Source organism: Buteo buteo, chromosome 22, assembly GCF_964188355.1.
Source record: "Buteo buteo chromosome 22, bButBut1.hap1.1, whole genome shotgun sequence".
Classification (NCBI taxonomy): Eukaryota; Metazoa; Chordata; class Aves; order Accipitriformes; family Accipitridae; genus Buteo; species Buteo buteo.
Window position 1 is genome coordinate 8,337,744 of NC_134192.1, and position 16,583 is coordinate 8,354,326.

Here is a 16,583-nt window from a genome sequence, read left to right on the forward strand (position 1 = left end):
ATCGCTTTTTAATTTATGAAACAGTATTATTTTCTAGTTGTTTAAAGGGAGCCCCATGAGTACATAGGGGGGGGTGTGTGCATGTTAATTCTGAAAACAACCTTTTATTTTTCCAGTGCATGATTTTAGAACTATTGCAGCTTTGTGTTTCATTCTGATCATGGTGGGTTGACCCTGACTAGACGCCAGGTGCCCACCAAAGCTGCTCTATCACTCCCCTCCTCAGTTGGACCGGGGAGAGAAAATATAATGAAAGGCTTGTGGTTGACATAAGGACAAGGAGTGATCATTCACCAATCATGGGCAAAACAGACTCTACTTGGGGAAAATTAATTTAATTTATTACCAATCAAATCACAGTAGGATAATGAGAAATAAAACTGAATCTTAAAACACCTTCCCCCCACCCCTCCCTTCTTCCCAGGCTCAACTCCACTCCTGATTTCTCTACCTCCTCCCCCCCAGTGGTGCAGGGGGATGGGGAATGGGGGTTGGGGTCAGCTCACCACACGTTGCCTCTGACGCTCCTTCCTCCTCAGGGGCAGGACTCCTCACTCTTCCCCTGCTCCAGCATGGGGTCCCTCCCATGGGAGACAGTCCTCCACGAACTTCTCCAGTGTCAGTCCTTCCCATGGGCTGTGCAGTTCTTCATGAACAGCATCGTGGGTCCCTTCCACGGGCTGCAGTCCTTCAGGCACAGACTGCTCCAGCGTGGGTCCCCCACGGGGTCACAAGTCCTGCCAGAAAACCTGCTCCAGCGTGTGCTCCTGTCTCCACGGGGCCACAGGTCCTGCCAGGAGCCTGCTCCAGCACAGGCTTCCCACAGGGTCACAGCCTCCTTCGGGCATCCACCTGCTCCGGCGTGGGGTCCTCCCCTGGCTGCAGGTGGAGATCTGCTCCCCCGTGGACCTCCCTGGGCTGCAGGGGGACAGCCTGCCTCACCATGGGCTTCCCCACGGGCTGCAGGGGAATCTCTGCTCCGGCGTCTGGAGCATCTCCTCCCCTCCTTCTTCACTGACCTGGGGGTCTGCAGGGTTGTTTCTCTCACATCTTCTCAGTCCTCTCTCCACTGCTGTTCCAATGCTGGGGGGGTTTCGCCCCTTCTTGAATATGTTAGCCCAGAGGCACTACCACCGTTGCTGATGGGCTCGGGCTTGGCCAACAGTGGGTCCGTCTTGGAGCTGGCTGGCATCAGCTCTGTCGGACAGAGGGGGATCTTCTGGCGTTTCTCACAGAAGCCACCCCTGCAGCCACCCCGCTACCAAACCCTTGCCACGCAAACCCAATACACCGATCCTACAGAATGAAGGATGGAGGCAGAATGTTACTGAAGTCAAAGCATCTACAGGGATGTTTCTTTCTACTCATGTAGGCTATAGTGGGGACATACAGAGCTCCCATGAGCAGTCAGCTGTATGGATGCAATTGCAGGGTCCTTTTCCATTTAGACATGTACTTCTTTAAAATAGAAGATTTGGAACTCAACAGATTTGCTTTATTCCTATTTCTAAAAATATCCTATGTAAGCAATGTTGGACGCATTCACTTCCTGAGTTGTGCGTAGCATTGTTTTTAGAGAAAATGATACTGAGGATTAAGGGAAGCCATTTAAAAAACGGCTCCAAGCAGTGCTGCGTCCAAAGCACACAGAGCAAGCAGTGGGCAAGCATGAATAGGTCCTTCTGCTATGTCCTGTGTACGTGAAGCTTGTGAAGAGGGAGTTGAGACCGTAGAGATGTGATACAAGCGTATGGACGCACAGGAGCCCGGGGCAACTGGTTCTGTCCACATCTTGCTTACCTGTATGGTGAATAGAGGTGACAGGAGAGGGCAGTTGTACCCACACAGCTGGAAGCTCAGGGACCGCTTGCACAGCTTCCACGCTACTTTATAACCAGGCGTGTCCGTGCTCTGGGGTTTGCTTTGCTGCCTTTGCAGAGCTCTCAAATGTTTGCAGGGATGTTTGCCTCCTGGATCAATTGGTGGCTGCCTCCTCTTCAAAGGTTTTGGCAGGCTTCGTTAGGGACAGGGTAGCAGGTTTTGGACAGGCCTCCAAAGCTGACTGGCCTTTATTTCTTTGCTGTTTGTTCTTCTGTCATCTTTCCATCAGTAACTACTATTTTTGTGTGCTGTTCATTTCAGAGAAATATCAGCAAGCCAGGTGGACATCCTCCCATGCAGCTATACACTAGGCAAATTGCCTTTTACAAATATGTTATTATTCATATGCTTTGTCTGTAGCTCTGACCCTCATGGGTCTGGCTTTGTGTCAAGAATTACAATTTCAAGGTCATCAGGGAATGTATTGTATTATGATTAGCTATTTTTTCTTTTTATCAGAATATATTGATGATTTTTAACTGCTTTAATTATCTTTCATGTGCACTTTTCTTTACAGATCATTAGTACTCAGCAATCCTCCATTCATGCAGTTTTGTTCTCACAACATTAACTGTTTGATTTTTCATTTTCTGTAAATAATGGCAGCTGTGCTCTTCCCTGGAGACTGAATTGCTGAAGGTTGACTTTTTCAATATACTATTTTCCATTACTGCAGAGGAATAGCAAAGAGAAATGTCACTAAGACAGTCTGATCCCAGCATGGATCCCATGCTCGATAATGGTGCCCCTTTTGTTCCTAGCACGGTTGCCAGTTCTTAGCTCCCTGTTTCAGATGCAGAGAGCTGGAGACAAGCCCCAGTGCTGTGCAGGAGGAGGAGGAGGAGGTGTGTGGCCCTTTCTAGCCAAACCACCGTGTTGCAGTCCCACTGTCCTCATGTGGCGTTGCCTGGGTCCCCTCTGTCACCCACTGCCTGCCTCTACCTTTTGATGAGACTTTGCCTCCACCCCTAAGCTGCAGGCAGAATGGAGGAGCAAGTCTCCCCCTGCACCCCATTTGCTCTTGGAGTTATTTCTCTCTCTCATACTGTGAGCCCCAAGTATTTAAAATATCCTAGATCAACTGACCTCTAAAATTATGATATTCGTTTTAAAAATGACAAGATTTTCTGAAAAAATGCTTTGCACTGTTTGTATTTGTCAGTATTTTCTGCATAATTGGTATTCATTTGAGTTAAGTCATGTATTTTCTCAAAATTACTTGTGCAAAGAAGTTTTCCTTGCTCAAAACTTTCCAAACTTTCCAGGCTGAAAAACTTTTCCAAGCTCAAAACTTTTGCATAATCATAGCACTCCTGAGGCATAAGGGTTGAAAGATTTCCAGTTAGTAATATGTGAAGGATTAAAATAAAAAATTCCAGCTTTAGTATTTGTATCAAAATTTTGCCCATGATCTTTTCAGATGTGAAATGTGTACACTGGCCACATGAAGCAGTTACTAACTAGCTCAACGTGCAGAAGAAAACTGAAAGGATATCCTTTGTCTGGATCTGAAAAATTTCTCTGTGGGACCCAGATTATATGTTCCTGTGAAAAGTCCCAGTTTTGTTGGGAAATGCTTGATTGTTTCAAGAAATAATACGATTTCCTAGTACTTTCCTGTATTATTTATAGTGCTCTTGCAAACAGCAGACTGAACGTGAATTTGTTTTCTTACAGACAACAAGGAATATGATGCGTATCTTTCATACACCAAAGTGGATCCTGATGCGTTAGACTGTGATAATAATGAAGAGGAGCAGTTTGCACTTGAAATTCTGCCAGATGTTCTAGAAAAGCACTATGGATATAAGCTCTTCATTCCGGATAGGGACCTGATCCCTAGTGGAAGTAAGTATTTCTGACCTTTCAGTTTTAATTCTGTCTGATATATCATGAAGGCCTGGACTGTGCGATAAGTACTAGATATGGGAAACCTCTCTTGGTGAAGTGGTTGTGAGGATTGGAAAAGTTTCCTCAGTACTGCCAATTTGAGCTCTAGGTTAGAGCTTGTTCCTGCACCACTGAAATCAGAGGGAACTGCCACTGATTTCAGTGGAGGCAGGACAGGAGCTAGACTCTTCTACAGGGAAGGCTGCAGCGCTGCAAGCAATACTGTAGTCCAAAATCTCTACATCAGACAGAGGTAGTTAAGCAGGAAACTTCCCCCAAAAAAATTTGTAGTCTCTGTTTTATCATTGAAAATGGGTTTATTATTTTTTCCAGTAATTATTTGTCCATAGCAGCTTTACAAGTAAAAGTCATCTTTCCCATTGTCTTTTATTTTATTTCCTAACTTTGAAGTCTCATAAATAGCTGCAATAGTTTCCCAGTTAATGGTATAGGTACAGTTTTTCATTAGAGTTTTGACCAAGTGTTGCATTTTTGAGAAGTGTTGGTATTGTGTAATTGGTATTTTGTGAGTAATACTGATTCTTCAGAGGACTATGTACAGCCCAGGGATCCGATGCTGTTTTCCATGCTGATGGTGAAATACACTTGTCCATTTCAAATCAGTTTTGCTGCCATGTCTGAAGATTCAGCAGCACCTTTGGATGTCTGTACCAACAGTTAATGCCTTTCTAACTGTAGTTATGGCATCTCTTCTTCCAGATTCATTTTTGGACAAGTCAAAAAAGACCATGAATCATATGTATCATGTTGATGAACTTTTAATGCACAGTATGTTTGCTTTAATATCACGTTTATTTGAAATGCTACCCTTGTGAAAAATAAGCTTTTTTTACATATTCTGTCTGCAAATCACTTGCATGAAAAATATTATAAGAGAATATGAACTTCTCTCTGTGTATGCTACTGTACAGGAAATATGAACATTTTCACAGCAATGGCTGTGCTGGAGCAGATGTCCTCAAACATGAAACAGCTAGAACATGGCTGCATTAGCAACCTGCCTGCCAAAAGACTTGAAACTGCTGCCTTGCTGCTGCCAGACCCCAGTGCCTGCCCCAGAAGTTGGAGCCTACTTCTTCTCTGACATTTGAGGGAGCTGGAAACAGAGCTCTGAATCCTGTACCACTGGGAAAGAGGAGTCAGAGCGTAGGCAGACATCATGCAAAGTCCCGTGTAGTGGCTTGAATTTATCACATGCATTTGCAGCTCCTAGGTTAGAGCTGCTTCCCTTATTCCTTTTGCTCTACCCCTGCAAGGTGTGAGTTTTACTCCCTTAGTGACATATTCCAGAAATGGGACTTGGCTTATAGCTGCCTTATTTCTGACAGTACAAGCGAGTAGTGCTGATTTTTTTTATATTATTAAGAGAAAATACACCTTTTTGTGTTAAAATTCACAGAACTGTTGTAAATAGTTGTTTCATATCCAACAATATAGCAGTTATACATAGCAATTATACAAGTGAATTAAAGAGTTTAAAGCTAGCCCTTCAATGATAACTATACTAAAGCACAGATTAATCTGAAATGAGATTCTTCTTTCCAATTGCTGTACCAGCCAGCATGGTATTTTATTTTTGTCTGGTTTTGTCAGTCAGACACTCAGCAAATACTTGTCATCACTTTCGGTATTCATTAAACCTCTCATGAAAATGTAGGGTACCTGAAAATGTCAGTTCTCATTTATGAACATTCACAGATTTAATACCTCTTTTTCCTCTCAAACTCACTTCTTCAGTGTTATGAAAGGGCCTGATTCTAACACATGGAGCTTTAAGAACGCTTAATCAGACATAATGACAATGCAGAATAAAATGTGGAACTGCAGTGAGTGTGATTTGCATGCTTTAACTTTGAAAAAGATATGGGGGAAGGCATTTTATTTTGAGGAAGCAGAAGGGTTGGAGAGGTGATGGAGAAGGAGAGAAGACTCAGACTTCTGTATTTGTAAGCTCTCCATGTACGCTAGAGAAGTGGAACTTGGCTGTGTTCTGCCTAATGCTCACCAGTCTTACAGGGACTTGCAGTGCTTAGTGAAGAGAGGGAGTGTGATGTGGTATGGATCTGCCAGAAACTTCAGAGGTGAACATAATAAATTTTAGAGTGACTGTCTCAAAAAGTGGCAGATATGACAAAATATATAGCTCTTCAGGGTAGATTTCTATAGAAAAGTGGGGGTTTGATCACAGTTATCTTTTTTATTTTAGGAAATACCTCTTCTCACATGTACCGCATTTCCTCGTCTTTTGGTGTAAATGACTTTCAGTGTAATATAATGCTTTCCCACTCTCCATTCCGATGTGTTTCATTCTATATATTGTGTACTTAAATGTGTGCCATTTCACTAGTACAGCAAATAAGGTGTGTTTTTTGTAAGGCTGGTTGTTTCATATAATCTCTGCAATTTTAAGGTGCTGCCACAGGAGGGTGTGCATTATTGCGCTTCCTTCCTGGCATGAAGCAATACATACAGCTACTACTTGGATTTGAGAGCAAGCAAAATATAGACTTGTTAAATAGTATTTCATTAACTTTCTTGCACACTTCTGTGAACAAACTGAAAAGCTGACTTCAGAAAAATTCCGGGACAAGTTTGATTATGTTTTTGTCCAGCTGGTTCATCTCTAACCTCTGGGGAAAAGCTATGATAGGCTCTGCATGTCCCTGTGCAGCCGAGGGAGAGATTACAGCCAGATGTGCCTTAGTTGGGATGCGTGTACCCAGCAGCGAGCTCCGTCGCGCCGCATATCTGAGCTCTGCATTTCAGCTCTGTGCTGAGGACCATCTGTTTCAGGGATGCCCATGGGGCGACTGTTGCTGTCCCTAGGAGGACAGGGGTGATGACTGTGGGGACTGAGGCCACCTCTTTGCTGTTGGGAAGCAAATCCCTGGCATCCAGAGTTCAGGTCAGATGGGGCTGAGTCGTGTTTCGCAGTAGGTGTTGGTTTCTGTGCCCTGCTGGGATACAGATGTTATCCCAGTGGAGCGTTTTGTCCTAGTGGGAGAACCACCGTGAGGGATGATGCCAGGGGCCTCGGTGATGCCCACCACACGGTGGCTAGCAAGGTGTGCTGTGTAAGCAGCAAGGCCAAGTTTGTAACCCAGGATTTGCGTTCCGTGTTATAGGAAGTACTATAGCAGCTATTCTTTTTTAAAGAATATTCTTTGGTCTTAACAGAGGGAGTGTTCTTCATTCTGTCAAAGCTGACAGCACATATATCTTTCTGCCTAGGTAGCTAAGGCATAACTGAACATGTTAGCCTGTATAAGGAGACTGTGAGCCCTAAGATACAGTTGCAGTTGTTACTGAAGTTTCTTAGCGGTTATAATTTTTTCCACCCTAATAGTTTTCAGGGCTTTTTTTAACAAACCCTTTCCCACAGCAAGCACTCTTAAGTCCTGTGAGCTTTTTAATTCAGCATTAGGATACCTGAGGAGACTGAATAGTTGCAGGGGGCAGAAATCAGAGTAGTTATGTTTTTACCTGAGCCATTTTCGGTCTTGCTAAGGATGATGTGTCTACAGAAAGATCTGTTTGCACTTGACTCTTCTGAAACTGGGACTACATCAGAGGAAGATATTTTTCTCACATGGTTTCTGCAAATTATTTTCAACTGTGAAAGTGAAGAGGTCAAAACTGTCGAGTTGGATTTTTAATACCAGCAATATAAATCTATTAGAGCACTGTCTAGTTGCTCTCTAAGCATATGTGCATTTGATCTTGACAGGATTGAAAAAACACTAACAATTCACTCTGGCTCAGCCCAGGGTATAGAGATCAGGCACTGAAAAGAACAACGGTGATGGAATAAAAATCTTTGCTTTTACTGGAAAAATAAGAGGTTGTCAGCACAGCAGGGATGCGCCTAAGGCATGTGATAAAACGCACCCAACAGTCAATATTGCAGTTCTGGCACTTTGCAGTTTTGTCTGCCCATCTGTGTGTTTTTTGCCTGGTGAATTCCAGCTTCCTGGGCTCCTGGATGAAGAAAACCCAGCTGGACTGTGTGCCTGGGGTTCCCAACAGCCTTAATTAGGTATGGGACACCATTTATGTGAAATGGAGATAGAGTACCCAGCTCCACAAACTACTTTCAGAAGTCCCTGGTTGTCTGTTCTGTTGAATCTTACACTTAATGCCAGGCATGGGCAGGGGTAGCAGGGATACAGAGGAATGGCAGTTGAAAGTGGAAGAAATATGAACAAAAGCCAGAAAGGCTGGCTACCCTGTAACAGCCCATTGAAGGCCACCGAGGTGGTCAAGGAGCTGGAGCCCACAGTATAAGAGGAGAGCCCAAAAGAGCTGTATTTCTTGAAGTAAAGGCCAACAAAGACAAAGCCAAGGAGGAATCTTATTGTTGTCTTTCCAGTGGAAAGCACAAAGGTGGAGACAGACTCTTCTCAGAGGTACACCGTTGTTGAACAAGAGGCCTCAGGTATGAGTTGCAACACTGAAAATTCCATTTAAACATTTGGAAAATTTTCCTCACTGTAATGGTGGTCAGACACTGGAACAGAACCCAGAGACACTGAAAAGAAACCTCCAACCTTGGAGGTCTTCAAATCTGTACTGGATAAGGTCCTGAGCAATCTTAGCTGGTCCTGCTTTGGGCAGGGTATTGACCTGGAGACCTCCAGAGCCCCCTTCTAACCTGTATGAGTCTTTGAGTCCTTGTTTCTAAACATCCAGAATTTTGATTCCAACATCTATCGCCAAAACAATTTCACCAAATTCACCCACTTCAGACACTTTAGTCTTCAAGGAGACATCCCTAGAGCTGCCATCCTTTCCTTCTTAATCCCTCCTTCATTTGCCATGTCTAATACAGAAAGTCTGACAATGGCTAAGGGAGTGGTATGCTGGGAGAGCAGTGTGTCATGCTGATCTGCATTACTTGTTTCTTTATGTTGAACTCATCAGCTGTCCCTTAGCTTATACTGGGATTGGGCTCTCTCTGGGCAGGGGCCATCACTCTGCTCTGTTTCAGCAGTTCCAGCTGCATTGCTGTTCTGGTCTGAGCTAACAGAAGAAACAGATATTTAATAAATAGGAAAAGCAAGACATGCAATCATTTTTGTTATAATAAAGTAATCAGAGTTAGGGTTTGGGAACTCTTCAGTTAGGAAACCAGGACTGAATTATTCTTCTATAAATAACTTTCTCAAGTGATAGTCACACTGCCAAGCACAGAAAGGCTGGTTATTTTCAGAGTGCCAGGAACCAGCTGGTATGGGGTTGATGGTAGATATTCTTTGGTTCTTGTGGTGCTGCAGACCATGCTTCCCAAAAATATCTGTAGGAGTTTATATGATTTCTGGTGTTCTTTCCCTCTCCCTCAACTGCTTCTGCAACTCGTCTGAATATGGTTAGTCAGTCATTTCTTTGTGTAAGCAACTCTGTGTTCATAGTGTTCATTAATTCCTTGCTCTTAGTCCACTTGCATATTAGGTTGTCTGGGTTTCCTTCCAGGCTGTGGTTAGTGTAGCTCATTCAAGATTCAATAGGCAGTTATGCATGATTTAATTGCAAATGGGATGCGTGTCTTGTACTTCTTCAGTGCTTCAAACTACAGTTTGGCATCATTACACGTTGACAGTGTTCGGTGAGCACATACTTGCTCTCAGGTGATCTGTCTTCATTACTAAAGGGCAACCATGCAAAACCTATGTTTGTTTATGGGTCTAAAAGTTCTTGCTGTCCATACCTCCTTGGGCATTGCATTGGACATGATGCAAGTAAGTTACTGACAGAGCTACTCATAATTCTATTTTTTTTGACCTATGCGAAATGCTAACATTTTGAAAACAGTTTTTGTGCTATATTGCAAAATGATGTTTCAAGGGGGGGAAAAGTGATCAAAATTTAAAATGTTCTTTTTCAATAGAAACAAGTGGGTTAATTCTAATGCTGACATTTTTACATTCTAGTTTATGATAAAATACAATCTTTGGGAATTAAAAATTAATAATTCCATATTGATTCTGTCAAGATGATTTTTTTCTCCCCTCACAATGAAATGTCACTGAAGTTGACACCTCCTGCAGTGAAAGTGGGGTTTCAGCAAAATGATATTTATCTGATGGAAATACGTTGGTCTGGAATCTTGCAGTTGATCCTAGTTGGCGATGTCATTCCTGAAATCCCTGCTCAGTTTTTTTTCTTGAAAGTGAAACAGAGCTATTGCCTGCCAATTACTTCTTAGCTCATTCGAAAGGTGAAAACAACCCTTTCTCGATCCTACATTGCAATATACATTGCCTGGATTTAGTATCTTCTAATGGATTGAACATTTAAGACAGACAACGGAACCTGTGGTATTTTGAGCAGTCTCAAATTGTGAAGTGAAAGGAGAGCAGGTGATTTAGCAGCTCACACGTTTATGCAGTCAGTCTGGTACCACTGGAAAAAATAAAGCTTGAATTTCCACAGACAATAATCTGTGCCCCTATGCTTTTCTCGCGGAAATGTTTAAGTTGTGCACGTTGGACATATTGTAGAGTGCACCCAATGGAACCACGTGCTCCGGGGAAGTTGTCACCTACCTTTAGTAGCAGTTCCAACCTGAAGTTACTGGGAGTACTAAGTACTTCTGGACCAGATGGCTGGAAAATGCGTTTGCCTTTTCATTTGGGTTTCCAGTTTCCTATAATACAGTGTATTTTATCCTCAGTGCACCAACAGACCCCTGTACATTGGCCATGTCTATCGGTGAACCAGCTGCAAACTTGGAATTTGAAGGAGCACCTAGTGGTCATTTGTGAAGGTGTCTGTTTAGTCATCTGTAGAGAGAGCTCTAACTTGTTGCAATATCCAGTAAGTAAGGTGGGCATGCCAAAATATGGGAGAGGCACAGAGGGGAGAAGTATCCATCTGAGAAAATAGGGAATTTTTCCTGTCTTCTTCCCACCTCATTCCCTGTTTGACTAAAGCAAAGTCTGGTGAGTTTTTGACTGAGATGGTATCATGGAATATTGCTGGGTTGTTGCTATTGAAATTATTGCTTCTGGATATTTGAAGAGATGGAAGTGGAGTGATTTTTTGTTTTGTTGGTTTTGTTTTTTTTTAATTGGGTGCATATAGGATACGCACGGCTGTGCTTAGCACTAACCTGGATATGTGGAACTGACCTACTGACCGGTATTGTGTCCTGCAGAGAATTGTCTTGTACATAGCAGTGTTCTGAGTTGTTTGAAGGAGGGATGAATATGTCTCAGGAAAGATGCATGATAGTTTGTTGTTTTACTGTATCTTGCAGATTCAACCTCTAATGATGAAGCTTCCCACCTAAATTCTTTCTTTTTGGGAGCAGAAAGAAAGGAAGAAAATGAAGAGTCTGAGCTGTTGATACATTGGGATAATCTCTTTCCATTGTATTGAACATTTCTACCTTTCCTTAAGTTTTGTTTCACCAGTTCTGCTTATCATTTTCTCATTGTTGCTGATTCTCTCCCCTCTCCGCTGCCTCTCCCATGGATTTTAATGTTGAATTTTTTTCATTAATGAGTAACTATTTTACACAGAGCAATGTGGGGGTTTTCCTCATAAAATATTTTAAGAAAAAAAACCAACAACCAAACTGTAAATGCTGCATGATTAAAGAGTCATAAAACATTAACTAAAAGTCAGGATTGTTGCATAGACATTTGTAATGTATGTGTATGTCTTAAATTTTTGTGTGTCTGTGGGATGTTTGCAATTGCCTCTTTTTTCCATTTGTGAAAGAAATTTTTCTTGCTGCTAAGTGGTGAAATAAAACATTGGTAAAGGCAGATTTGATGCTAACTATGCCTTCAGTCTCATGAAAATAAGCTATTTTAGAATGTTCCTGTTGGCCTATTTTGTAGCTATTTACTTTACTGGAAGTGGTGTGAATAAGCATGCTGTGGTATGGTGCCTGGGACTATAAAAATTAGTCTTGCAGTAACAGATGTTGATTAATGATGTTATTTGTAATTGTTGTTCCTGCTAGAGGGCAGTGTGTGTAAGAGAGGCCCTGCCCTGTGCTGAGTAAAGATCTGTTCTGTGCAGCTCTTGTGTCCAAGTCTTCATTTATAACACATGCTTCTCCTCTGTTGTCAGGCGGCACATTCTGAGTAGCATGGTCAAGAGGTTTACGTAGTTTAAAAAAAAAATAAAATTATATCCTGTCTCTAAGCTTGCAATCACAATGCTATGCAACCAATGAACACTTTTCTGACCTTAGTGGGTTTTTTTCAAGTGATTTCATTTTTCTGGTCTTGACCCAAAATCCATTGAAATTTATTGAAATCTGTTCATTTGAATGGGTTTTGGATCAGGTCTGTAAGTAGATCTCTTTCCCATCCTGTTCCATGTCAGACTAGTGTAATTGGCTTCTCTTCCCTACCATCCCTGGGACAAGTGAAACTCAGGGATCCAAGTCCAACTTCAAGAATATTTTGTAGTTCAATAAGCTAACATCATGGAGCTAATGATGGGGCTGGCATTTCTGCTTACACTGATCATTTGCAACTACTTCGCATGCATGAATAAAAGAAGAATACTATTTTCTTTGTCACTGATGTCTCAACAAATAAATACCTCCAATATGTTTAAATTTTCCATTTGTTCCTGTCACTTGTGAAGTTTCTGTTAATACCTTGGGGTACATAGAAGCACAGGTTTGTGATGTTAAAACAGACCATTGGGCCACAAAGAATGTTATTGTGCTTTTGTGGTCAATACCTAAAGAAGAAAGAGCTACTACCATGATGCTTCTATGCAATAGCACAAGTTCTGCATGTGATGAGGGTTGATTTCTTTTTGAGTTTTTGCAAGTTACAGTTCATACACCCTGCAGCACCCTCATGTCCTTGCATCCAAAACACAAGAACTGCTTCCCAGAGTGTGCTTCCCTCAATGCGATGTTAATCATAACCAGTGTTAATGTTAAAATTTACACAAACGTTACATTGATCTTGACCTATATTTTTTCAGTAAGTGAACTGTGTATTTTTAGTCACTAATGCATCTACACAGTGAGGATATCATGTAAATGTCATTCTGTTGAGATGAACAGGGAAAAACAGTAAAGGATGGAGGGTGTTACTGAGGAGTTTTCTATATGTACTCCATAAATGGAAATATGTTGTGATACACTATCCTATTTTTGTTGGACTATATTGTGAAATGCCCCTTGTCTTAAATGGCGTGGATCAGTAAGGTGTAGGATTTTGTTATACTTGATTGCAAGCCTAATGCTTTGATACAATAGACTTCTTTATTCTTTACTCTTTCTCTCTTTCTATAATTTGTAGCCTACATTGAAGATCTCACGAGATGTGTTGAACAAAGCAGAAGACTCATTATCGTGTTAACTCCAGACTATGTTCTCAGGAGAGGATGGAGTATTTTTGAGATGGAAAACAGACTCCATAACATGCTAGTCAGTGGAGAAATCAAAGTTATTTTGATTGAGTGTACTGAATTAAAAGGGAAAGTGAATTATCACGAAGTGGAATCTTTAAAGCACACTATCAAACTTCTCTCAGTGGTCAAGTGGAAAGGACCAAAAAGCAGCAAACTGAATTCTAAGTTTTGGAAGCGCCTAGTCTTTGAAATGCCAGGGAAGAAAAAGGAGGTGGTGTCTCGGCATCAGGTCCTGGATTCTGCAGAGCAGGGCCTTTTTGGAGACCTCCAGACCGTACCTTCTCTTGCCGTCACGGGCACTTCTGCCACGTTGGTAGAATCGCGGGCTGATTTAACTGATTACCATCAAGCAGACTCTGTGCAAATGAGGCATTATTGCAGAGGATACGAATACGATGTGTCAGCAGCAACATTGCCAATAGCTTCCATAAGCAACCATCACACATACTGTAACATACCTTTGACACTACTAAATGGACAGCTACCTCTTAACAATACCATGAAGGATCCCCAAGAGTTTCACAGGAACAACCCATTGCTACCTTTATCAGCAAAGGAGCTTAGCTTCACCAGTGATATTTGGTAGTGAACATCAGGACTCTTTTGAGATGCTTCATGACCGCCATGAAGACACATTTTTAAAGAACTTTCCCCTAACCCCATGGGGTGAGAAAACATATTCGAAGCAGCAGCACACTTGTTTGCTTTTCTACTTGAACTTTTTTGTTTACATTTACAAATTATTGACAAAGGGGGCATTCTTTTGTAACTCAGTAATGTCCTTCCTGTCTTTTAATGTACAGTTTTAATGCTTCTTTAAAAAGGAGGGGGGGGTAGAAAAAACACATCCCATCATTTTACAGTAGGTTTACAATCTGGGATGGATAAAAGGTCACTGTATATGATCTCCAACATCCATACATATTTAAGTAATAGTATTTGAAATACACAGAAGTTGTTGGGTTTTTCATATAGACTTCAGTACAGTTTGAAATTCTAATTGTGCTACGAAAATTATTATCTCCTGCACAGACCACAAGGGGTGGATCATTCTGAAAATGAAGGAGGAGGAAACCTTCCCGGTAACATTGTCTCGCAAGTACATTTTAGAAGATGACCAGCTGAAACAATGCAAATGAAGCTTGATCAATAAAGTGCATAGTAACAGTTACTGCAGAATAAATCACCTGCTCACATCAGCATCTCTTCATTTTATTATCGAGGCATGTTGTATTCCTAGTCAATGGTTAGCAATGTGGTTTTATTAAACAACTTACTAGAATATTGGAAGATGTTTAGGAGGATTTTAAACAATTTTTCTGTCAATTATAGATTATTTCACAATTTTTTGCAGATTTTTAATGACTTTTTTTAAACAGTTTAAGTATAAATTTATCTGTCTGTCGGTCAATTCATTAATTTGAAATTTCTTAAGATCTCTTGAGCTCTTTTAAGATTTGTAGTAAAGGCAATGTAATTTTACATAGGATTTTTTTCCAAAATGAGTAGTTACAATTTGAAATTAACCTTTTTGTGAGAACATCAGCAATAGAAAATAATTACTACAGCAATATTCAGAGATGAAGTGCTAAATTATTCAGGTTTACTAGTAGTCTGACTTCATTTGCAGTGATAATCACCTGAGACAGTTCTCTCTCTGTTTATCTACCTGTCAATTTATGTACCTTTTAAATACAGCTGAAGCAGGAATATTTCTGCTCTCTGTGCAACTATTGAAAAGTAATATTTTTAAGCAGCTGGTAAGATCTTGCATTTCTCACTTATGAGAGTGTTCCCATCAGTCAAATAGGATACTGTCATTTATCTTTCATGGAAGGCATTCTTGCTGCTTGTGGATGAGAAGTGTTATACAGGTACTCAGCATCAGGCATTACTACTCAGCGAGTTGAGTTTTCTTTGGACCAGTATGTTTCGTGGAGATTTCCATACTCAGCTGATTAAGGGTTGCAGGGTCAGACCATGGAGACAACAATATTCAAAGAAAAAGCTCCAAATAATGAAGGTGGAAGCCAGTTTTGCAGTTTTGGCACGGCTTTAATGAAAACACAGTAGACATGAGAGTTTTGTTTCAATAAGATCTGCTGGAGCAAGCTCCCAGAAATATTTTTATGGCAAGCAACCTTGCCTGTATTTCGGTATTTTTTTAGCGTTGTTCTCTTTGATTGCATGAATAAAAGTTAGCACTCTGCACTCAGCTGCCTGTGGTTTCATCAGCAAACAAGTTCAGTAAATCCTTGACATTTTGCAGTGGTTCCTAAATTGTACCCTACAGTCAAATGGAAACAAACACTGACCTAAGACTTAAAAGTATCCAGAATTGGCCCAAAGGCCATGAGAATCATCTCAAATGTGCAATAATTCATAGAGGTCAGTATTTTTCCATTGCTTCTTTCCCCAGTTTTTTATTCTGTGCCCTCTTACACCAGTTGTTATCTGTAAGGTTTTCATTAGGTTCGAAATAATACATGTTTCTCTTGTTTTTTCTAGCATTATTACGCATTTGACACTAACACCGAAAATGGAAATCTAGAAAATATATTAATTTATTACACACTATAGGACTATAACTTGCTCTTTTGTGAAGTTAAGTTCCGGACATATAGGTGTTTAATATACGTATTTTTCTACTGAGAAAGAAAGTGATTTTACCTCCATTATAAATATATGTATTTCAGCCTCCCAGAAATTTACAAAATTTGCACTGTTTTATAAGTGTTACAGACTGTTTACACTGGCTATGTTCTTTAATGCAAAGTGTAATTTAAAAAAAGGAAAAAAAACTAAAAGAAAACCCTGCATGAAAAGAGCTGCATATGTTTAAATGAAAAGCTGTACTTTTCATTATTTTCCTTTCCACATTACTCTAGAATCTGGTTAATTCACATAGAATGTTCAGTGAGATTTTAAACCTACTAGTTCTGTATTAAGCATGCAAACTCCAAAAAAAAAAGAAGAAAAAAAAACATATGCAGATTGGTCTGCTTCTTTTATTTACAATGACTAAATATGGGTAGCAAATTCATTTACCTGATGATAATATGTCTCTTAGAGCAGTAGCTATTCAAAAGCAAAATGCAGTCATGTTTGCATTGAGGTAACATGAAAAGAACAGTTTTTCTGTCATTTTGCAAAAGCACATTGTGTGTCTGTGTATCGATATCTTTTAGTTATAGATGACAAGTCACAATCTGCTTTAAGATTTCAAAGTGTGTATTGAGTACTACGACAATATATACATGAATCAGAACCACCTGTACCCCTCTGCTTTTAGTATGGGGATAGGGACCTGAGCTCAGGAGGCCTCTCACTGACTCAGTTTCACGTAATACCAGTATGACGTGCCAGAGGCCGAGTGTTTCCGTAGGTAGCGCTTAAGGGTCTGG

General features: G+C 40.8%; 1 protein-coding gene across 1 annotated transcript in view; it reads left to right on the plus strand.

The window, feature by feature from the left end:
* Positions 1-13,858, plus strand: part of IL1RAPL2 (interleukin 1 receptor accessory protein like 2) — a 399,383-nt gene extending 385,525 nt beyond the window's left edge. The window contains exons 10-11 of the mRNA XM_075053719.1: positions 3,559-3,729; positions 13,068-13,858. Of these exons, the coding sequence (XP_074909820.1) occupies positions 3,559-3,729; positions 13,068-13,765 (869 nt within the window). The 3' untranslated portion in view covers positions 13,766-13,858. The remainder of the gene's footprint in view (positions 1-3,558; positions 3,730-13,067) is intronic.
* Positions 13,859-16,583: the final 2,725 nt, after the last annotated feature.